At 40.9% G+C, this 23,467-nt stretch overlaps 1 protein-coding gene across 1 annotated transcript in view; it reads left to right on the forward strand.

Annotated features, from left to right (window-relative positions):
- Positions 1-11,311, forward strand: part of LOC110507181 (alpha-2-macroglobulin) — a 35,153-nt gene extending 23,842 nt beyond the window's left edge. Inside the window, exons 19-35 of the mRNA XM_036965765.2 lie at positions 1,108-1,333; positions 1,414-1,540; positions 1,660-1,781; positions 1,872-1,923; positions 2,002-2,085; positions 2,227-2,403; positions 2,858-2,933; positions 3,155-3,311; positions 3,458-3,532; positions 3,931-4,093; positions 4,268-4,458; positions 4,745-4,960; positions 5,152-5,276; positions 5,574-5,664; positions 5,810-5,878; positions 10,894-10,999; positions 11,110-11,311. Of these exons, the coding sequence (XP_036821660.2) occupies positions 1,108-1,333; positions 1,414-1,540; positions 1,660-1,781; positions 1,872-1,923; positions 2,002-2,085; positions 2,227-2,403; positions 2,858-2,933; positions 3,155-3,311; positions 3,458-3,532; positions 3,931-4,093; positions 4,268-4,458; positions 4,745-4,960; positions 5,152-5,276; positions 5,574-5,664; positions 5,810-5,878; positions 10,894-10,999; positions 11,110-11,150 (2,098 nt within the window). The 3' untranslated portion in view covers positions 11,151-11,311. The remainder of the gene's footprint in view (positions 1-1,107; positions 1,334-1,413; positions 1,541-1,659; positions 1,782-1,871; positions 1,924-2,001; positions 2,086-2,226; positions 2,404-2,857; positions 2,934-3,154; positions 3,312-3,457; positions 3,533-3,930; positions 4,094-4,267; positions 4,459-4,744; positions 4,961-5,151; positions 5,277-5,573; positions 5,665-5,809; positions 5,879-10,893; positions 11,000-11,109) is intronic.
- Positions 11,312-23,467: the final 12,156 nt, after the last annotated feature.

Raw genomic sequence — 23,467 nt, forward strand, 5'->3', positions numbered from 1 at the left:
TACAAAGTAGGGGATAGTGTGGTAAATTTAGATTTGTTTTACATTCAGCGTTACTCTGTCAAGCAAAAACACAGTATTTTTTTCTAACAAAGATTTACATATATTTCAGGATGTTGTGTATCCCTTGAAATAAACATAATTCATGGAGACATTACAGTTTGGAAAACATAGCTTGTCCAAAAAAGGGGTCTCTTTGCACAATTTACCCCCGGTGTGGAGTAAATTGAGTCGCGTGATAGGGTTAGTTAGGTTGCCTACAAATGTCTGTTCTGAATGAAATATTACCACTATCTTTCTAAAACCATGTCTATCTTTATCTCCCAAACACAATTCAACACAATCACAAACACTTCTTTGCTAAGCATCCTTTAACAAACACTTAACACCTAAAACAAACCACTTTGTAATTTGCGATAACGGCAAGGACTGGAAGTCTTTGGATTTACAGCTCTAAATACAAAATAAATACAATATAATGAAATATCCCAGCGATATTGCATTGCTTTACGCCTAGGAAGAAAACACTTCAATTTGCTCAATTTACCATTGGCTCAATTTACCCCGTGGCCCTCAGCTCAATTTACCCCAAGACAAACATTTGGACTATATTTGCCCACACAGCTACAGAGATGCACTTTCATGCGAGGTTTAGGACATGAAAAAAATTTAAGCTTATAAATATCCCAACTGATGTGTAGAACAATCTTACAATGATCTACTTTGGTTTAGATACAATCATAGTGAAACCGCTAACAGAATACATTTATTTGACTTGGTGAACAAGTGTTTTTTGGACCTGACTTGCTGACCACTTTTTCCATATGGTTTCTTCCTTCACAGACTCCATGAAATTATTTATCTTCCTAAATATTTGGTCAAATTATTAATTTTGTGTATGGTTTCCTAGAAACAAGGGTGGCTCAACTTGCTCCACTTTTACCTACTGTAGGCCTCTGACCTCAATAGGACTCCCCAGTTAGATGAAGCTTAAATATATTTAAAAACATTTAAAGAAACAGTGTTTAAAGAATTTGTAAAGTCATACTCCATTGTTCTCCATGGGACACTTAGTGTCTTTCTTTTTGAACTCTGACCTTTGCATTACAGGGAATCTGGAACAGCAGACATGCCCCTCACAGTTCCAGACACCATCACCACCTGGCAGACAGAAGCATTCTGCCTGGCTCCTGGCGGCTTCGGCCTGGCTCCTCCAGTGGAGCTCACTGTCTTCCAGCCCTTCTTCCTGGAACTCACCCTGCCCTACTCCATCATCCGTGGAGAGCACTTTGAGCTGAAGGCCACTGTGTTTAACTACCTGTCCAAGTGCATCATGGTACGGCACCGCATCATGGTCGTCTCTTGAGTTGTTTCATTAGTTTTCCATGTTATCTTACAAGTGTTCCTATTTGGCAGGTTTCTGTGACTCCAGCTCACTCCTTAGACTACACTCTCACACCCTTGAAGGATGTCCAATACTCATCATGCTTGTGTGCCAATGGACGAAAGACCTTCAGTTGGACAATGGCACCCTCTATCCTGGGTAAATCATCAGTCTTCATTCAACCGTTCAAACAGCAGAATGGATGTCAGCCTGAGTTGTGTCACCATATTGGATGTTGTGTAACCTGTGCTGCACTCTGTCTGTCAATGTGTGTGTAGGGGTTTTGAATGTGTCCGTTAGTGCAGAGGCTGTCCAGTCCCACACTGTGTGTGACAATGAGATTGTGAACGTACCGGAGAGAGGACGCATCGACACAGTCACACAGAGCCTGCTGGTGAAGGTATGCAGCCTACTGTTGTGACGGAACATACCGTTGTACAGATACCTAGTGTAACTACCTCTGACTGAAAATAATATCCTCTCTTCTCAGGCTGAGGGAACAGAGAAGACCGACACCTACAACTGGTTGCTGTGTCCAACTGGTCAGTAATACATGAACGTTGAATGTACATTGGTTGAACTGATTATCTCCATTCATCTTATCATCTCTGTGTCCACAGGAGTAACTATGACAGAGGAGGTGGAACTGCAACTCCCCAAGAATGTGGTGGATGGATCTGATCGAATTTCTCTCTCAGTCCTGGGTAAAATAAACCATTGTATTATTTAGAGAGGCTTGGTGAGTTTAGACAGGAGTTTTGGTGAGAAAAGCATCCCTTATCCAGTGATAATGCTGCTGTTTGCTAAAGAGGACAGTATCACAGAAGTCCCATGTTTACCTGTAGGTGACATCCTGGGTCGGGCCCTCAAGAACCTGGATGGACTGTTGCAGATGCCGTATGGGTGTGGAGAGCAGAATATGGCCCTCCTCGCCCCCAATATCTACATCCTGGAGTACCTGAGGAACACAGAGCAGCTCACTCCAGCCATCCGAGACAAGGCCATCAAGTTCCTCACTAGTGGTAAGAGAGTTCCTCAAAATATGGGTCGTATTGATTAGGCACCAAACGGAAGAAAACTGACTGAAACAGAGCTGGATTTGTCCAATAAGAGTCCCCCCTTTTTTTGTTTTTCGTTGAAGAACATTTTTAAATATTTCACCACAGTGTGCCCTAGTGACTACAACCCTGCTATCATGTAAATTATAGAGCTACAGCACAGATGATATTACAGTGTTATCAACAGAGCATCACTGACCCAACACATGTTGGGACTTCCAGATTTTTGCTAAAGTCATTTGATTATAGAATATAGATTTATTTTAAATCCCAAATATCACCCTACTCCCTACATAGTGCACTACTTTCTTCCTGGCAAAAAGAATACGCTAGGGAATAGGGTGCCATTTGGGGCGCACCCTCAGTGAATATAAAACACACTTGGTTACTGTTGTTTGCTTTAAAAACTCACCGACAGGTTACCAAAGGCAGCTGAACTACAAGCATGTTGATGGTGCATACAGCACATTTGGACAAGGTTCAGGGAACACTTGGTATGTATTGTGTGTTTCACCTACTGGTAAACACATTATAACTGTGTCTGTTTCAATTAAGTATTGACCAATCAAATGGCATTGTCTCTGACAGGGAGACCATGGATGTGACATAAATTAAAATAATCTTTTGTTGCATGTAATGTCAAGCTCTGTCATGTTTATAACAACCTTATGTGGGTATTATGACGGGACATTCAAATCAAGTTCTCTTTTCTCAGGCTGACTGCTTTTGTTTTGAGATCCTTTGGCAAAGCAAAGTCTTTCATTTATATTGATCCGGTAAAAATTGAGCAAACCAAGACTTGGTTGGAACGTCAACAAGGCGAACATGGCTGTTTCATTAGATTGGGGAAACTTTTTAACAACAGAATGAAGGTATTTATATCGATAATAAACTGATAGAAGAAGATGTTGTTTTACGTCTCGTCAGACCAGCCATAAAGTTGGGAATGATGATTTCTACAGAATTGTATCAGGCTACAGTTTACACATGTTTTAGTATTTAACATATTGTTTTGTAGGGTGGGGTGACAGATGAAGTCACACTGACGGCCTACATCACTGCTTCAATGCTGGAGCTCAACATGTCAGTGTCGGTACGTAGCATCTCCACATAACTATTGTTTCTCACTTCAACAACGTCCATTACAGGAAACTGATTTAGCCTCCTGTATGAAGTCTATTGTATACATTTTATGTCAACTGTCTTTTAGATATTCTAAAATGTAGTGAGTTCTGTGTAAAAATTGATCTGAAAGTAGCATATGGAATAGAAATAAGAATAGCTGTTACCATAAGCAGTCCTGAATGACAGTGTGCTGTTAACATAAAAAGCACAGTATAGTAATACTGTAAACTGAAAAACTAAAAGTGCTCCAGCATGAATGTGTCTAGACTGGTCCCAGATCTGTTTGTATTACCTTGCCAGAACAAACAGATCTGGGACCAGGCTAACATGTCTCTTAATGTGCTGCTCTGTTATTTTGTGCTCCAGGATCCTGTTGTGTACCGCAGCTTGTCTTGCCTGAGGAACTCCACCAGTGATTTGTCTAACACTTACACTACTGCTCTGCTGGCCTACACCTTTACCCTGGCAGGGGACATGGAGACTCGGGTCCAGCTTCTGCAGCACCTGGACACGATCTCATTACAAGAAGGTGAGACATATCCTGGTCCAAGATCTGTTTGTGCTGTCTTGCTTTCATTGAGCTTACCTGGGCAATGGACCCAATGGAGTAATCCCAAAAGTGCAAACCCTCCTCCTGTCTGGCACTCCAGATAGGCTCAATCAAACACCCAAAGTATTTTATAGTGTTCCTCATATCCCTCAGAGGGTCTCCTGCACTGGACTCAGACCTCCTTAGAGACCTCAGCCTCCCTGGCGGTGGAAATCAGCTCCTATGTTCTGCTGGCTTCCCTTAGTGCCTCCCCTCTGTCTACCACTGACCTTGGCTACGCCTCCCGCATCGTCAGGTGGCTGGTGAGACAGCAGAACGCCTACGGAGGCTTCTCTTCCACACAGGTATATTTCCAAAACACCTCCGTTCTGAAGCGGCACCCTGTGCTGTGCACTAGTAGTGAGGCATTATTACCACCTTGACTTCACAACAGGCATGTATGTGCTTCTTGTCATGTCAAGCCTGGCGAGGATAACTTGCACTGAAATGGAGGCAAGAAATCATAATGGATGGAAATGGGAAATAGTCACTCTAGGAACTGACCAATGTAAAAATCTACCCTTTCTGTAAATGGGTGTTTTCATTCATTTGGAACATATTTGTCTGTGGTCTGTTGATGTGTGTGTTTAGGACACAGTGGTGGCCCTCCAGGCCCTGGCTCTCTACTCCACCAGGGTGTACAGCAGAGAGGGTGCCAGCACAGTCACAGTACATTCTCCCAGTGGGGCACAGCACCTCTTCGAAGTGAACCAAAACAACAAGCTTCTCTACCAGGAGAGGGCGCTGCAGGACACAGAAGGGAAGTACAGCGTGGAAGTGAAGGGCAGTGCTTGTGCCTCAGTGCAGGTCAGTGAATACACTCCTCCCAATACTAAAGTGCAAGATATGGATTTGTATATTACTGTGAATTTCAAACATTTAAGAAGCGTTGTCTGGCTTGATAGTTGGTTTATGAAATATTTATTTTTTCCCTAAGTTTTAAATGGTATATTTCTGGACAGGTTGGTTTCCCTGACTTGTTCTTCCCTCTTTCCAAGGTGGCCCTCCACTACAACATCCCTACTCCTACTGACAGCACAACGCTCAGTATCCAGGTGAAGCCAGAGGTGGACTGCAACAGTAACTCTTTGAGACCCAGAGTCACGCTGAACCTCCAGTCTCAGTAAGAATGAATGACACATTTGCGTTCACAGAAGCATTCTTTCAATCAGTTTATTGATGACACTCTAAAGTTTTTATTTTGGAGCATGTCTTACAGAATGGGCTTGGCCCAACTTACTTGGTTTCCTATAGGTTATGGAATTTCTAGTTTCTACCAGTAACAGTATGAAAACACATCAGGCAACCATGTCTTTTTTATGGCTAATATAATAAAAGTAGCGATTTTATCTATTCGTTTTATTTCAAGCAATTGTAAAAATCTCACTTTGATATCACAGGCATCTCTTTGCTTTCACAGATATCATGGAAAGGAGCTGACCACCAATATGATTATAGTGGATTTGAAAATGTTGTCTGGGTTTGTCCCAGACGCAGAGTCTTTGGGGAGGGTGAGTTTTTGTGATTATCATACATTTATGGTGTTACCTATAACCTTTTTCCATGTAGCTCTTGCCTCTCATCTGTGAACTTTTCAGAAACTGACCTTTTTTGTCCATGCAATATGAATAATCAGTGAATGGCCTGTCTTCACAGCTGAGGGGTTCAGGTCGAGTGGATCGTGTCGATACCAAAGATGACCATGTGTTAATGTACTTGAGAGAGGTGAGACCAGTTTGAACAGTGCACATAGCACTCTCAATATAATGAAATTCATTTTAAATAACATATACTGTATATATTGATGTAATTCTGTTCAAATACTGTCACGCCTGCTCCCGCTCTTCCTCCCACCTTCAGTACACACACCTGCCTTTCCCCATCACATGCATCACAACTCATTGGACTCATTTGGGATCAATTACTTGTGTAATTTCCTTCCCTATATCTGTCTGTTTCCTAGCTCTGTTCCCTGCTTCGGGATTGTTTGTCATATGTCCTTGTTTACCCGTGTGCTGACGCTGTTCCTGTCGTGTTCTATGTCAGTTCCTGAATAAATGTTTGACTCCCCATACCTGCTTCTCCTGTCCGGCGTCGGCCCTTACACTTACAGTACCAGTCAAAAGTTTGGACACACCTACTCATTCAAGGGTTTTTTTTATTTATTTTCACTATTTTCTACACTGTATAATAATAGTGAAGAGATCAAAACTATTAAATAACACATGGAATCATGTAGTAACCACAAAAGTGTTAAACAAATCAAAATGTATTTTAGATTTTAGATTCTTCAAAGTAGCCACCCTTTGCCTTGATGACAGCTTTGCACACTTTTGGCATTCTCTCAACCAACTTCATGAGGAATGCTTTTCCAACAGTCTTGAAAGAGTTCCCACATATGCTGGGCACTTGTTGGCTGCTTTTCCTTCACTCTGCGGTCCAACTCATCCCAAACCCTTTCAATTGGGTTGGGGTTGGGTGATTGTGGAGGCCAGGTCATCTGTTGCAGCACTCCATCACTCTCCTGCTTGGTCAAATAGCCCTTAAACAGACTGGAGGTGTGTTTTGGGTCATTGTCCTGTTGAAAAACAAATGATTGACCCACTAAGCGCAAACCAGATGGGATGGAGAGTCGCTGCAGAATGCGGTGGTAGCCATGCTGGTTAAGTGTGCCTTGAATTCTAAATGAATCACTGACAGTGTCACCAGCAAAACACCCCCACACCATCACACCTCCTGCTCCATGCTTCACGGTGGGAACCACACATGCAGAGATAATCCGTTCACCTACTCTGTGTCTCACAAAGACATTGCAGTTGGAACAAACTTTTTTTTTATAGCAAATTTGGACTCATCAGACCAAAGGACAGATTTCCACCGGTCTAATGTCCATTGCTCATGTTTCTTGGCCGAAGCAAGTCTCTTCTTATTATTGGTGTCCTTTAGTGGTTGTTTCTTTGCAGCAATTGAACCATGTAGGCCTGATTCACGCATTCTCCTCTTAACAGTTGATGTTGAGATGTGTCTGTTACTTGAACTCTGTGAAGCATTTATTTTGGCTGCAATCTGAGGTGCAGTTAACTCAAATTAACTTATCCTCTGCAGCAGAGGTAACTCTGGGTCTTCCTTTCCTTTGGCGGTCCTCATGAGAGACAGTTTCATCATAGCGCTTAATGGTTTTTCGACTGCACTTGAAGAAACGTTAAAAGTTCTTGAAATATTCTGTATTGACTGACCTTCATATCTTAAAGTAATGATGGACTGTCATTCCTCTTTGCTTATTTGAGCTGTTCTTGCCATAATAAATCAAATCTACATTTATTAGACTACATGTGCCGAATACAACAGGTGTACAACGAGCCCCTAACCAACAGTGCAGTTTCAAAGAATACGGATAAGAATAAGAGATAAAAGTAACAAATAATTAAAGAGCAGCAGTAAAAAATAACAATATATACAATTTTTCAAATTTTCCACATTCATCTGCACAAACAATAGTACGCACGTGGGACCATGCAGCCGTCATTCCTGCTCTGGAAGGAGACGCGTTCTGTCTCCTTGAGATGATTGTACTTTGGTGCGAAAAGTGCAAATCAATCCCAGAACAACAGCAAAGGACCTTGTGAAGATGCTGGAGGAAACAGGTACAAAAGTATCTATATGCACAGTAAAACGAGTCCTATATCGACATAATCTGAAAGGCCGCTCAGCAAGGAAGAAGCCACTGCTCCAAAACCACCAGACTACGGTTTGCAACTGCACATGGGGACAAAGATTGTACTTTTTGGAGAAATGTCCTCTGGTCTGATGAAACAAAAATAGAACTGTTTGGCCATAATGACCATTGTTATGTTTGGAGGAAAAATGGGGAGGCTTGCAAGCCGAAGAACACCATCCCAAACGTGAAGCACGGGGGTGGCAGCATCATGATGTGGGGCTGCTTTGCTGCAGGTGGGACTGGTGTACTTCACAAAATAGATGGCATCATGAGGATGGAAAATTATGTGGATATATTGAAGCAACATCTCAAGACATCAGCCAGGAAGTTAAAGCTTGGTCACAAATGGGTCTTCCAAATAGACAATGACCTCAAGCATACTTCCAAAGTTGTGTCAAAATGGCTTAAGGACAACAAAGTCAAGGTATTGGAGTGGCCATCACAAAGCCCTGACCTCAATCCCATAGAAAATGTGTGGGCAGAACTGAAAAAGCATGTGCGAGGAGGCCTACAAACCTGACTCAGTTACACCAGCTGTCAGGAGGAATGGGCCAAAATTCACTTGTTGTGGGAAGCTTGTGGAAGGCTTCCCGAAACGTTTGACCCAAGTTAAACAATTTAAAGGCAATGTTACCAAATACTAATTGAGTGTATGTAAACCACTGACCCATTGGGAATGTGATGAAAGAAATAAAAGCTGAAATAAATAATTCTCTCTACTGTTATTCTGACATTTCACATTCTTAAAATAAAGTGGTGATCCTAACTGACCTAAAACAGGGAATTGTTACTAGTATTAAATGTCAGTAATTGTGAAAAACTGAGTTTAAATGTATTTGGCTAAGGTGTATGTAAACTTAAGACTTCAACTATACATGTAGATAGAGTTCGTTAAATTTAATGTGGCCTTGGTCTTTTACCAAATAGGGCTATCTTCTGTATACCACCCCTACCTTGACACAACACAACTGATTGGCTCAAACGCATTAAGAAGGAAATAAATTCCACAAGTTAACTTTAACATGGCACACCTGTTAATTAAAATGCATTCCATGCAGCTGGTAGAGAGAATGCCAAGAGTGTGTAAAGCTGTCATCAAGGCAAAGGGTGGCTACTTTGAATAATCTCAAATATAATATTTGTTTAACACTTTTTTGGTTACTACATGATTTCATATGTGTTATTAATTGTTTTGATGTCCTCACTATTATTCTACAATGTGGAAAATAGTAAACCTAAAGAAAAACCCTTGAATGAGTAGGTGTGTCCAAACTTTAGACTTGTACTGTATACAGTGCCTTGCGAAAGTATTCGGCCCCCTTGAACTTTGCGACCTTTTGCCACATTTCAGGCTTCAAACATAAAGATATAAAACTGTATTTTTTTGTGAAGAATCAACAACAAGTGGGACACAATCATGAAGTGGAACGACATTTATTGGATATTTCAAACTTTTTTAACAAATCAAAAACTGAAATATTGGGCGTGCAAAATTATTCAGCCCCTTTACTTTCAGTGCAGCAAACTCTCTCCAGAAGTTCAGTGAGGATCTCTGAATGATCCAATGTTGACCTAAATGACTAATGATGATAAATACTATCCACCTGTGTGTAATCAAGTCTCCGTATAAATGCACCTGCACTGTGATAGTCTCAGAGGTCCGTTAAAAGCGCAGAGAGCATCATGAAGAACAAGGAACACACCAGGCAGGTCCGAGATACTGTTGTGAAGAAGTTTAAAGCCGGATTTGGATACAAAAAGATTTCCCAAGCTTTACACATCCCAAGGAGCACTGTGCAAGCGATAATATTGAAATGGAAGGAGTATCAGACCACTGCAAATCTACCAAGACCTGTCCGTCCCTCTAAACTTTCAGCTCATACAAGGAGAAGACTGATCAGAGATGCAGCCAAGAGGCCCATGATCACTCTGGATGAACTGCAGAGATCTACAGCTGAGGTGGGAGACTCTGTCCATAGGACAACAATCAGTCGTATATTGCACAAATCTGGCCTTTATGCAAGAGTGGCAAGAAGAAAGCCATTTCTTAAAGATATCCATAAAAAGTGTTGTTTAAAGTTTGCCACAAGCCACACCAAACATGTGTAAGAAGGTGCTCTGGTCAGATGAAACCAAAATGTAACTTTTTGGCAACAATGCAAAACGTTATGTTTGGCGTAAAAGCAATATAGCCCATCACCCTGAACACACCATCCCCACTGTCAAACATGGTGGTGGCAGCATCATGGTTTGGGCCTGCTTTTCTTCAGCAGGGACAGAGAAGATGGTTAAAATTGATGGGAAGATGGATGGAGCCAAATACAGAACCATTCTGGAAGAAAACCTGATGGAGTCTGCAAAAGACCTGAGACTGGGACGGAGATTTGTCTTCCAACAAGACAATGATCCAAAACATAAAGCAAAATCTACAATGGAATGGTTCAAAAATAAACATATCCAGGTGTTAGAATGGCCAAGTCAAAGTTCAGACCTGAATCCAATCGAGAATCTGTGGAAAGAACTGAAAACTGCTGTTCACAAATGCTCTCCATCCAACCTCACTGAGCTCAAGCTGTTTTGCAAGGAGGAATGGGAAAAAATGTCAGTCTCTCGATGTGCAAAACTGATAGAGACATACCCCAAGCGACTTACAGCTGTAATCGCAGCTAAAGGTGGCGCTACAAAGTATTAACTTAAGGGGGCTGAATAATTTTGCACGCCCAATTTTTCAGTTTTTGATTTGTTAAAAAAGTTTAAAATATCCAATAAATGTTGTTCCACTTCATGATTATGTCCCACTTGTTGTTGATTCTTCACAAAAAAATACAGTTTTATATCTTTATGTTTGAAGCCTGAAATGTGGCAAAAGGTCGCAAAGTTCAAGGGGGCCGAATACTTTCGCAAGGCACTGTATCTACTCTGAAATTGTTTTGTGTGGAATGTCCTTCAGTCAGCAAAGTTGATTGGAAACTTTTGAATAACGTTTAAATAATTGTGACCAATTTTTTATTCCTCCGAACAGTTACCATCATTATTTCCTTTCAACCACACACTGGACATCATGCAGGAGGTCCGAGTAAAGAATCTAAAGCCAGCGGTGATCAAGATCTACGACTACTACCAGCCAAGTAAGTTTAAACCTAAACCCCCTCCCCAAAGTATTTTTCGCTCTTCTTAGTAACATTTGGTTAACTTGTGTTCATTTACTGGGACTTACCTGTCTTGTGATTTTATTCAGGTGACCAGGCAGAGACAGAATATGTCTTCCCTTGCAAGTAGGGGTTACAAGCTGGTAATCTATTTAAAATCTTGAATTAATGATAATTTTAGATACACTATACAGTGCATTAGGAAAGTATTCAGACCCCTTCACTTTTTCCACATTTTGTTACGTTACAGCCTTATTCTAAAATGTATTAAATTAACATTTTTAACATCAATCTACAGACAATAGACAATGCCTTTGTTTCTCAAATGACTGCCTCGCCTGATTCACCAACTACTTCTCAGATAGAGTTCAGTGTGTCAAATCGGAGGGCCTGTTGTTCGGACCTCTGGCAGTCTCTATGCCACAGGGTTCAATTCTCGGGCTGACTCTTTTCTCTGTATCCATCAAATTATGTTGTTCTGGCGGTTAGTGATTCTCTGATCCACCTCTACGCAGACAACACCATTCTGTATACTTCTGGCCCTTCTTTGGACACTGTGTTAACTCACCTCCAGACGAGCTTCAATACCATACAACTCTTCTTCCGTGGCCTCCATCTGCTCTTAAATGCAAGTAAAACTAAATGCATGCTCTTCAACCGAGCGCTGCCCGCACCTGTCCGCCCGTCCAGCATCACTACTCTGGACGGCTCTGACTTAGAATATGTGGACAACTACAAATACCAAGGTGTCTGGTTAGACTGTGAACTCTCCTTCCAGACTCACATTAAGCATCTCCAATCCAAAATTACATCTAAAATGACATCTAGAATCAGCTTCCTATTTTGCAACAAAGCATGCTTCACTCATGCTGCCAGACCCTCGTAAAACTGACTATCCTGCCGATCCTTGTCTTTGGCGATGTAATTTACAAAATAGTCTCCAACACTACTCAGCAAACTGGATGTAGTCTATCACAGTGCCATTAGTTTTGTCACCAAAACCTCATACACTACTCACCACTGCGACCTGTATGCTCTCGTTGGCTGACATTCGCGCAAAACTGAAAGCGCGAACCACTGCATTTAGCCATGGAAAGAGGACTGGGAATATGGCTGAATATAAACAATGTAGTTATTCCTTCCGCAAGGCAATCAAACAAGCAAAATGCTGGTACAGGGACAAAGTGGAGTCGCAATTCAACGGCTCAGACACAAGACGTGTGTGGCAGGGTCTACAGGAGATCACGGACTACAAAAATAACTAAATGACTATCACCCCGTAGCACTCACTTCTGTCATTATTAAGTGCTTTGAGAGACTAGTCCAAGGATCATATCACTTCCACCTTACCGGCCACCCTAGACCAAGACCATAAAAGGCCAGGAAACACCACGTGTTTGTTTAACCACTTATTTGAAAGATTACAATACATGCAATACGTTGTCTTGGCGTTAGACTCTGCTCCTTCAGGGTAGCTCACTGCCAGAGTGTGCATCATGTTTAGATAATAATTACAGGCAGTGAGCAAGGTACGCTGTTACCAGTTGTCTTGAAAGCACCAATAGTAACTAGCTTGCTTACAATTTGGGATGACGAGTGAGTGTGTTGTTGTGTGGCGAAGACTCGCTAGGCACCGTGCGGTCTCGCCAAGATGGCGCTGTGAGCGCACACTTTTCACGAGGCTCCGTATTAAAACTTGGAATTCATGGTGAATTTGTTAAACACCTACAAATTAGCTATAGTTATCTTTCCTTTGACTATTTAACAATTTTAGATTATTTAAGACAGTTTAATCTTATTTCGTAGTTCAGCCCTGGTGAAACGTAAAGACAGACAAACAGCTAGCATGGACACAGCATCACATCGAATGGACATGTCCAGACAAGCTCCTGAAGCTCAAGCTAATGTTGTAATCGCTAGCTGCCACGATTACACTGTTGCCCCAGTGGATACTCCCCAACTGTCTCTTATGGACACTGAGGACTTTCCACCTCTACCCTTCACTCCAGCAAGCCCCCTAGCCCTAAAAAAGGCAGGTCTTATAGTAACTTCAACTCGGCGGACATCAATACCACGTTTTCGCATTTAATCAACAGTAGATCTGATGCCCTGGAAATAAATTATTGGTAGCAACGCGGTTCAAATTGTAGCGTTGAAAAAGAAGGTCGACTTGTGCAGAGATAAAAGATATGAAAGAAAGGTTACCAACCTTGAAAAGCGCATCCAGAAAGAAGAAGGTGGGATGCGTGTGGAGCACGAAATAGAGAGCTACTTGAGGCGTTGGAACCTGAAACTGCAGGCGGTACCCAAGGTAGAGATGCAAGATATATGTCAGTAGACCATACGGATCTGTCGAGCTATTCTCCCAGAAGAGAAGACCAAACTCCTTGAGGTGATTGACACCGTTCACCATCTTGGCTCCAAGCATCCAAACAACTCCAAGCCCAGAAGCATCATCATGCAGTTTACGAAGCGGATCTACAGAGTTGCAGTGTGGAAGGAAGAGAAGAAGTCCAACTACCTGCAAACCAACTGTCTGAAGTTTGCTGAGGATTTCTCCAAGGCTGACAGAGAGAGGAGGGACATACAGTTATTGATGGAACAATGCATTCGTCCTATTACTACGTACATGTCTGAGCATTGAACTTTTTGTAGTGTGAACAATGAAGGTACACTATGTTATTTTTGTATTGTGTTTCTGATAGACATTGTTTTTATTTCCTTTTATATGAAAAGGCCACTTGAAAGAGTGTTTTTGTTGCTGACTGACAGCAAATACATTGTTTATATAGCTGATTGACAGCTAATTATTTGTATATATTTTTTCACTCATTAAGGTCTATATGGTGCTGCTCTTGTTTTGTTCTGCTCTGTACTCAGTTACCACCTGTGAGCACTTGACAACAATTCCTGAATTTTATTTTCTTCTCTGTGTTCTTGTTCACCTTGTCTTTGTCAATAGTTGATCTTAATGCTATTAGGTTAAGAGACACTGAAACGTGAAGCCTTGTTTCTTGTTGTTAAGCAACTGAAAACAGATTATTATAATTAAAAAAAAATCTTATTCTACAGTAAACGATGCTAACTTTTGGAGGTTGCAATGAGGTAATGATATTTGGCTTTTAAATGGTTCAGAACGATCAGCAGATGTCGCTACATAAAAAATAGTTTTGCCGGTCATTTTTCATTCAGATCATGACTCAAGTGGTCATTATCTTTGTCTAGAAATTTAAATTAGTCAAACAATTTTGGTTACTGTAAATATGTATTGGTACAACTCAAAACAAGAAAATTATTTCCTTCTGGAGGATGTAGGAAATCAAATGTTATATTGGTTACCTAAATCTTACTCTTACAGTAATAGGTGGAGATTTTAATATTGCTCTTCATGGGTGGCCTCCGTGACAGTCTACTTCTCTGAATGCCAGTCTAAAGTTATTTATGCAGAGGTTTGATCTAGTGGATATATGGAGAGAGTGGTTTCCTATTAATAGATTCTATACCTGGTGTAACAAAACATGTACCAGATGTTCACTTATTGACTATTGGCTGGTTTCAAAGGGCTTAAGAAATTATGTATCTGTTCATGTTCTTGACACGCCTCTAACAGCCCATAGAGCTATTCGCTTACAAGTTAAAATATTTCCTTGTAACGACATTCAACGCAAAGCTTCATACTGGAAACTTAATAGCTCCATTTTAAAACATGAAATGTAATATTATAGGTTTTATTATATACTGTATTTGTGCAATAAAGACCAGAGTGAACATCTCTATAGGACAAACTGGGAACTTCTAAAATGTGAAATGTATAAATACTTAAGAATCTATAGCAGTGGTGTTGCAAAGACCAGAAGGATAAAAGAGGGAACTATTATATCAAGATTTACCTGGCTCTTCCAGAGACCTTCTAATAGTCTTTCAGACACAGATAAATCTGAGTTAATTAAGTAGCAAAATAAACTGGATGAAATGTACAATTTAAAGGCAAAGGGTGCTTTCATCAGGTCACGGAAAAAAATGTCTTGAAGAAGGAGAGCAGAACTATGCTTGTTTTTTTCAGACTGGAGTAATGTCACTCTAAAAGTAGCACTGTTAAAAATGTAAAGGTGAATTTTTGATCTCTGACAATCATAGGACAATTTCCAACTACAGTGCTAATTGTTACAGGAATTTTGTACATCTAGGTACTGTGAAGAGTCTACATCTCAGTTCTTTGATTCTCTTGGAAATGTTATCTCCATTGATTCTTCCAATCAAAAATTATGTGATAATCCCATCTTCTTAGAGGAAATTGTAGTGGCTATCAATCACCTTAAAATTAACAAATCCCCTGGGTTTCATTGTTTTACTGCAGAATTCTACAAAGTTTATTTTCCAAAGAATTGGCTCCCTTTCTATTGTAAGAGGTATGGAAGTGTACTTTAAAAGTGTAGCCAATGAAGCACTCCCTTCCACTTTAACATAAGGTTTAGTTACTCAAATGACTAAATAACGATTATGAGCTAATAGCACCTGTCCTTGCTAAACGATGAATCACTTTTTTGGATGCCATTATAGATTAGTCCAAGTCAGGGTTGATGAGAAATAGACACATCTTGAATAATGTCAGACTGGTATTAGATATCATAGATTACTCATATTCTATGCTCCATTTGGATTTTTATAAACCGTTTGTTACAGTAAAACATGGCTTTGTTTTCATGCCCTTTCAAAATGTGGCTTTGGAGATGTATTTTGTAAAACTATTAAACTCTGTATACAAATAGTAATATCTCTATCAAATTGAAAGCATGTACCTCTCCAAGGTTTGAATTCATGTGGGGTGTCAGACAAGGGTGTCCAATTTCACCTTATTTTTTCCTATTAGCCACACAGCTTCTGTATTTCTATTGCAGACAGGAAGATTATTATTAGTCAGTTAGCAGATAACCACCAACTCATTCTCGAAAGAATCTGGTCTTGGGTTAAAAACAATCTTCTATTGGTGAGTCAACTGATCAATGATGAAGGTATTTTATTTAATTATGCTAAATGTTTAGCTTTTCATAAAATACCAATAATTAGCCTCCCGGGTGGTGCAACTGGTACTGCCTCCCAGTGCCAACTGTGCCACCAGAGACACTGGGTTCGAGCCCAGTCTCTGTCGCAGCCGGCCGCGACCGGGAGGTCCATGGGGCGACGCACAATTGGACTAGCGTCATCCGGGTTAGGGAGGGTTTGTCCGGTAGGGATATCCTTGTCTCATCGCGCACTAGCGGCTCCTGTGGCAGGCCGGGTCACAAAGTGTACGGTGTTTCCTCCGACACATTGGTGCGGCTGGCTTCTGGGTTGGATGCGCGCTGTGTTAAGAAGCAGTGCGGCCTGGTTGGGTTGTGTTTCGGAGGACGCATGGCTCTCGACCTTCGTCTCTCCTGAGCCCATACTCCCGTTGTAGCAATGAGACAAGACAGTAACTACCAGCAATTGGATACCATGAAATTGGGGAGAAAAAAGGGGTAAATAAATACCAATAACTACAACAACTATGTTGTTGTTTTTGATGCAATCACCTCTAGAGTTATTATACTTTTTAAGGATGCAGACAGTTGATCCAACTGACTCACTAGGCAATATATAGGCAATGTAGACAATATATATTTCCGTTTTTAACAACAATAGAAAAATACGTCCCTTATTCCCATGTGATTTTGTTTCTGTCCCATATGTCATGTGTTTCTGGAATGGACTTATCAGAAATATTAATTGGACAAATGTTTGGTCTCGTTCTCATAAGTTTCTTTTAACTAATAAGATGGAATAGATGGAATACTTTTCATACAAAATTAAGCCACAAGTACTAAACATTATCTTGAAAAGTTACAAAAAAATACATTGATGTTTCTTGTACCTTCTGTAATGAACAACCGGAGACTGCTTTACATTTATTTTGGTATTGCTCTTATACCCGGAAACTGAGTTAAGATACCTGTAGATTTGTTGTAGATCATGTACATGCACATTTTTTCCTTGTACTTGAAAATGTCATATTTGGTTTTGCAAATGTAACAGTACTCTGCTTGCGTTGTGTACAATCAGTCATCGACACGGAACTCCAACGTCACGGAACACCAGTCATGGAGATTTATTCTGATAGGAACAGCACAAATTTGCACGTCATGCAAAGTACGGCTCACCATCCAACTCTGCACTCACGCACGCTGGTTTGGTGCTTGTTCACTGGGACTAGTTACCAAAATAATACAATTACAATATACAGTGGGGCAAAAAAGTATTTAGTCAGCCACCAATTGTGCAAGTTCTCCCACTTAAAAAGATGAGAGAGGCCTGTAATTTTCATCAGGTACACTTCAACTATGAAAGACAAAATGAGAAAAAAAATCCAGAAAATCACATTGTAGGATTTTTTATGAATTTATTTGCAAATTATGGTGGAAAATAAGTATTTGGTCAATAACAAAAGTTTAACTCAATACTTTGTTATATACCCTTTGTTGGGTATATGCACTGAAAGTAAAGGGGCTGAATAATTTTGCACGCCCAATTTTTCAGTTTTTGATTTAAAAAAAAGTTTGAAATATCCAATAAATGTCGTTCCACTTCATGATTGTGTCCCACTTGTTGTTAATTCTTCACAAAAAATACAGTTTTATATCTTTATGTTTGAAGCCTGAAATGTGGCAAAAGGTCGCAAAGTTCAAGGGGTCGAATACTTTCACAAGGCACTGTAGCACTTGGGAGATATCGGTGCTGATGCCCAGACACATTTTTTAAAATATAATGTAAAGCCGAGAGTCATTTTCCCAGGTGGTTTGAGTGTTTTGGACTACTCTTACTCATTGAATCTTGGACTACACCTCTGTCGGGTACATACACTTGTATGTACATTCATCATCACAAGGATATGCCCACATTCCTCAGTGAACAAAATGTGTACGACCATGCCTACAAAATCAAAGCTAGTTGTAACTTTATTTGGACAGTGGGGCTGAAAAACCCCACATATTGTTTATGGACCTGGAACAGAGACTAATTAAAGCCAGACCTTTAAAAGTTTCTCCAACTCTCTAGGGACAAACTTCACACCGGTAACTTTTCCAGTTAAGTTAACTTCCCCAGTTACTTGAATCTCGGTCATGGACACGGTCTTGAATCTTGACTCCCCCTCTCAAACCTGGCTATAAGGAAGCCATGAGCTATCCCTACAAGCCACAAGTCTGTTGACTTTACTCACTCTTTCCTCACATACTGTAGCCCTGAGCTATCCCACCCAGACCCAGTTACTCTTAGTAAACCTCACACACTGACATATTACATATTACCATACATGCATCTTAGACACACATACATGCTTCCATATTTAAACCCACACACACACAACGTCTTACACAAATCTATATACACATATTTAAACAGAGTGTGTGCTAGACAAATAGACACTTTCACTCACATACAAATGTTTGGTATATACATCAACAATCACATTCTTGAGTGAACAAATATACTTTTCACCAAATTCACCAAACACATGCTCCTATATCTCCAGCGTGCATGTGCCCATATATACACAACGTATATGTACGTACATACTGTACATCAACATCAGAATACTCCCACATTCTTAAAAGAAAAAAAGTTTATTATATTCCAATAAAAAAATCTAATAAAAAAGACAGCAATACAAACAATGACATTCATTGTACTGTTGAATGGGATGGCCAATTTAGAGGACAAAACAAAACTTAACTCACACATACACAAAATAAAACAAAATCCTATTAGGTGGTACATGTATAAGAAGACAGCATATAGTCATTACAAGCAGTGTAGTTAAGCCAAAAATAAATATTGAGTGGAGTACAGCACAGAGTAGCAGCAGATCGGCAACCCAGTTATGAAGCGGGACTCGACCATTTATCCAGTATCGGCTGCCATACTTTGTAAAACATTGGACTTCTATTGGAGGTATTGTATCAAATCTTTTCCATATGTCTTATATTCCCTAAATCCCGTAACCACATTTCAAAGGTAGGTACAGTCTCCAATTTCCAAAATTGCAATATGAGCCTTTTGGCTAATAGAGTACAAAGAGAGACAGCTTTCCCTTCCTGGTTATTCAAATCAACTGTGCCAAACAGAGCGATCAATGGTTCTGGGGCTAGAACTCTATCAAAGGCTCTAGATAAGTAATCAAAAATGAGAGCCCAGTAAGCATGTAACTTAGGACATGTCCAGAATAAGTGGGTCAACGTCCCCTCGTCCTCGGCCAAAGCCATCCTCTATCTTGTACTTGCATAAATGCTTCTTTGAAATTCTGGCTGCCTTGTTATCCCATAAAAATGGAGTTACTATTGAATCCAGTTTCTTAAAATAGCTTTGTGGTATGAAATTGGGTAGACATTGGAAGAGGTAGAGAAACCTGGGTAGGACAACCATTTTAATAGCGTTTATACGACCAACCAAGGAGATAGGCAGAGTTTTCCAAAAATCTGTATTTAGTTTAAGCTGATATATTTTCATGTCCCAATTCACTTTCAAACGCTGATCAAGATCTCTTGTCACTACAATGCCGAGGCTTGTGAACTTGTCCATCACTGTTCTAAACGGGGTAGATTGCAGAAATTGCATGTCCACAGGCCGTGATATTGGCATCAACTCACTTTTTTGCCAGTTTATCTTGTAGCCAGAGAAGGAGCCAAATGTGTTTATCAAGTTAAGTAAGGGTGGAATAGAAGTTTTAGGCTTGGACAAAAACAAAAGAACATCGTCTGCATATAGGGACATTTTGTGCTGTGTGTCCTTTATTTTAACAGAAGCTATATCGGCACATGCCCGAATGCGAGTAGCAAGGGGTTCCATGGCTATAGTGAAGAGAGCAGGCGAAATAGGGCACCCCTGTCGGCACCCCTTGAACAAGCGGAATGACTGCGGCATTTCTTGATTGGTTACCACGGATGCCATTGGGTGTGCATAAATAATTCTTATCCAATTAATAAATTCCTTTGCAAATCCGAAGTGCTCCAGAACCGACATCATATACTTCCACTCAATCCGATCAAACGCCTTCTCTGCATCAAGAGCTATTACCACTGCCTCAACATTATGATCATGATACATTACGTTGAAAAGGCGTCTCAAATTGAAGTATATATGTCGGCCCAGGATAAAACCTGTCTGGTCGGGGTGTATGATGTCGGAAATATATGTTTTCAATCAGTTTGCCAATATCTTTGTCAACACCTTGTTTTTTATGGGGAGTAACGACACGAGGCGATAAGACGACATCTCCATGGAATCGCTATATTTTTTCAAGATCAGTGCTATTGTAGCCTCATACAGTGTTTGCGGGAGTTTGGCATTTTCTTTGGAGTGTTTAAACATTCGCAACATAAGTGGAGCTAGACTGGCGCAGTACTTCTTATAGAATTCTATTACACATCCATCGGGCCCAGGGGCCTTGCTGTTTGGAAATTGTGCTATCGCTGTGTTAATTTCCTCCAAAGTTATCCCTACATCGAGTGCAGCAGCTGCCCCCCGTCTAGTTTAGGAAGTTCACATTCAGCGAGAAAGCATTCCATAGTTTGTGGATCAGTAGCATCGCATTTTGATTGGTATAGCTCTGACTAAAAGTGCGCAAAGCATTTATTAATATCCTGCGGATCTGTTACATTTTACCCTTCTTGTCTTTTATTTTGTGAATAACTCTAGATGCCTGTACATGCCTTAGCTGTCTTGCTAATAATTTATGTGGTTTGTCACCCAGTTCAAAATAACTTTGTTGCGTTCTAGCAAGTAAAGAGCCCACCCGTTTCGAAAGGATGGTATTGTATTCATATTTTAACTTTGTGATCTTCTCAAGGACTGTATATGAGGAATTCGTCCTAAAAACGTTCTCCTGTTCCCCTAACTCTCTTTCAATTTCTCCCAGCCTAGTATTGGCGCGTTTCTTCCGCTCTGATGTATAAGAAATAATGTAACTTCTAATCACAGCCTTTAGAGATTCCCAAAGGGTGGAGTCGTCAACATCGTTAGTTCTGAGGAAAAAGGCAATCTGCTCCTTCAAATACTGACAAAAAGCCTCATCTTTCAGCAGGTATGTGTCTAAGCGCCACGGTCCGTAATTAGAATAGGGTGATAGGTAACTGACTCAGCTGCTGAAATTAGTTTGGAGTCCAACAAAAAATAGTCAATTCTGGAATATGATTTATGAACTGATGAAAAGAAAGAATAATCCCTGTCTGTTGGGTGCGTCAGTCTCCAAATAACGACAATGTTAAGGTTTGTCATCAATGTATTTAGACAGACACTGGCATTTGATTGTGGAAGTGACCTTGATAGCTGTTTATCTAAAAGAGGATCTAACGTACAGTTAAAGTCCCCTCCAACAATAACACTTGTATCCGAGATATTTGGTATGTCCTTAAATACTCTTTGAAAAAATAATGGCTCATCGAGTATGGGTCCATATAAATTGACCAAGGTTACTGGTTTTGAATTCAGTGTACCAGCCACAATAATATACCGACCATTAGGATCGAAAATCGAGGAGGAGTAAACAAAAGGAATGTTTTTCCTTATCAGGATTGCTACCCCTCTCACGTTTGCATCAAAGTTAGACTGGTATATCTGACCGATCCAGCCGACTTGTAGCTTGGCCTGAGCTTAATATGAGTTTTTTGAAGAAGCACTATGTCAGCACCCAGTGATTTAAGATGAGAAAAAACCTTAGCTCGTTTCACCACATGCCCTAAGCCGTTACAGTTCCAGCTGACTATCTTCATTCCACCTGGTCTACTCTGTGCTCTGTCACTATGTGGCATTTCTTATTTTAGAGCAAATTGTTGCTGTCATACAAAACCCAGAAGAAAAACGTCCCGCCGTGCGGGAGCTTGTCATGCCACCTGTACTAATAATAAACGTGAACATAAAACGCATACCCCATCCCCCCTCCCATCCCTTTACTGAGTGACTTCCCCAAACGAAGCACTCCTTGACTAACACACAAACCTTAGGGTGTCTAGACATACAGCTTGAACTAACTCGTCGTCTATAGATGCTCCGCATATAAACTAATATTAAATAACACTTAACTCTCACGCTATATTAGCCACAACATCTCATCTATCATATAAGTCCCAATTTCTGATCTTCTAACCGAAAAGACATAGGCCAGAAATTCAAACACATTCCTGGCCTGTATTTGGCCATTTAGCCGGCTGACACAGCCGTTCTGTATCCTCAGCCAGGGAGCTTGCTTATCAAGAACAGATCGGCCTCTTTTGATTTGTCAAACATACGTGTTGATCCTTCGACTGTCACCTTAAACCGGGCTGGGAAGAGGAATCCATATCGGATGTTGGCCACCCTGCATTTGTTGCGTACCTCATCATACTCTTTGCGTTGGTTCCTCACCTCCAAGATAAGATCTGGGTAGAAAGACACCCTGGCTCCGTTGTAGTTAAGGAGGAACTTTTGACTTGCCAGCTTGAGGATGAGATCCCTGGTCTGGGGATAGTGCAGCCGTACAATGAATGGCCTTGGTGGCTCGCCCTTGGCCGGCTTCGTTGCCTGAGATCTGTGTGCGCGGTCGATCAGGATGGCCATTTTGAAGTGTTCACTCCCCAGCAATGCCTGTATCAGCTCCGAGACAAATTCCGTGGGTTTCCCTTTCTCAGTGTCCTCCTGGATCCCACATATTCGGATGTTCTGGCGTCTTGAATGCGACTCGAGCACTTCCAGTCGGGCTTTCAGGGTTTTGTTGTCATTTTTGAACGTTGCGCACTGTTTCTCTATGTCCTGTAGCCTTGCCTCGTGATCGACTGTCGTCTGCTCAACCTCATGCACCCTTCCCTTAGTTGCCTTCACAGTTTCGGCCAAAGTCCCAATACTCTTTGAGATATCAGCCAACCTTGTGTCCACCTTCTTGCTTAGTGAGTTTATGGCAGCCAGTATGTCATTTTGAGTAGGCTTTGTGGGGAACTCTTGGAAGCTAGCCTCTTCAGCTAACTCCTCGTGGGTCGGCGACGTTGACATTGGTTTGTTGTCTCTCATTCAAATTATCTTGTTTAACGCCCCCTTTTTTGGTGCCTTTTCCCTTTGTCATATTTGTTTGAAGTTATAGGTCGTGAGAGGTTAAGATAAATACTAATTTGTTTCAAAATAGAGCGGAGCTCTAGCAAAGCACGTCTACTCCATAGCACGCTCTCTAGCGCCCGACTCCCACATTCTTAAGTGAACAAAATCCCTGCAGTGTCTAAACCACCTGGCCTACTTTACACACGTAGATGTACGTGTCTGTGACCTTTGACATTTAGGTCATAAACCATGCTCATAAATCTTTCTTGCGTGTAGATCTTCTGTTACTACTTACTACTACAGTGGTTCTAGACCATTTTTGCTTACTGTTCCCCATTCACATATTGCGCTGCCCATTAGTCTTCCCAAGTA

The sequence above is a fragment of the Oncorhynchus mykiss genome, chromosome 27, assembly GCF_057628025.1.
Source record: "Oncorhynchus mykiss isolate SJ-2025 chromosome 27, ASM5762802v1, whole genome shotgun sequence".
Lineage (NCBI taxonomy): Eukaryota > Metazoa > Chordata > Actinopteri > Salmoniformes > Salmonidae > Oncorhynchus > Oncorhynchus mykiss.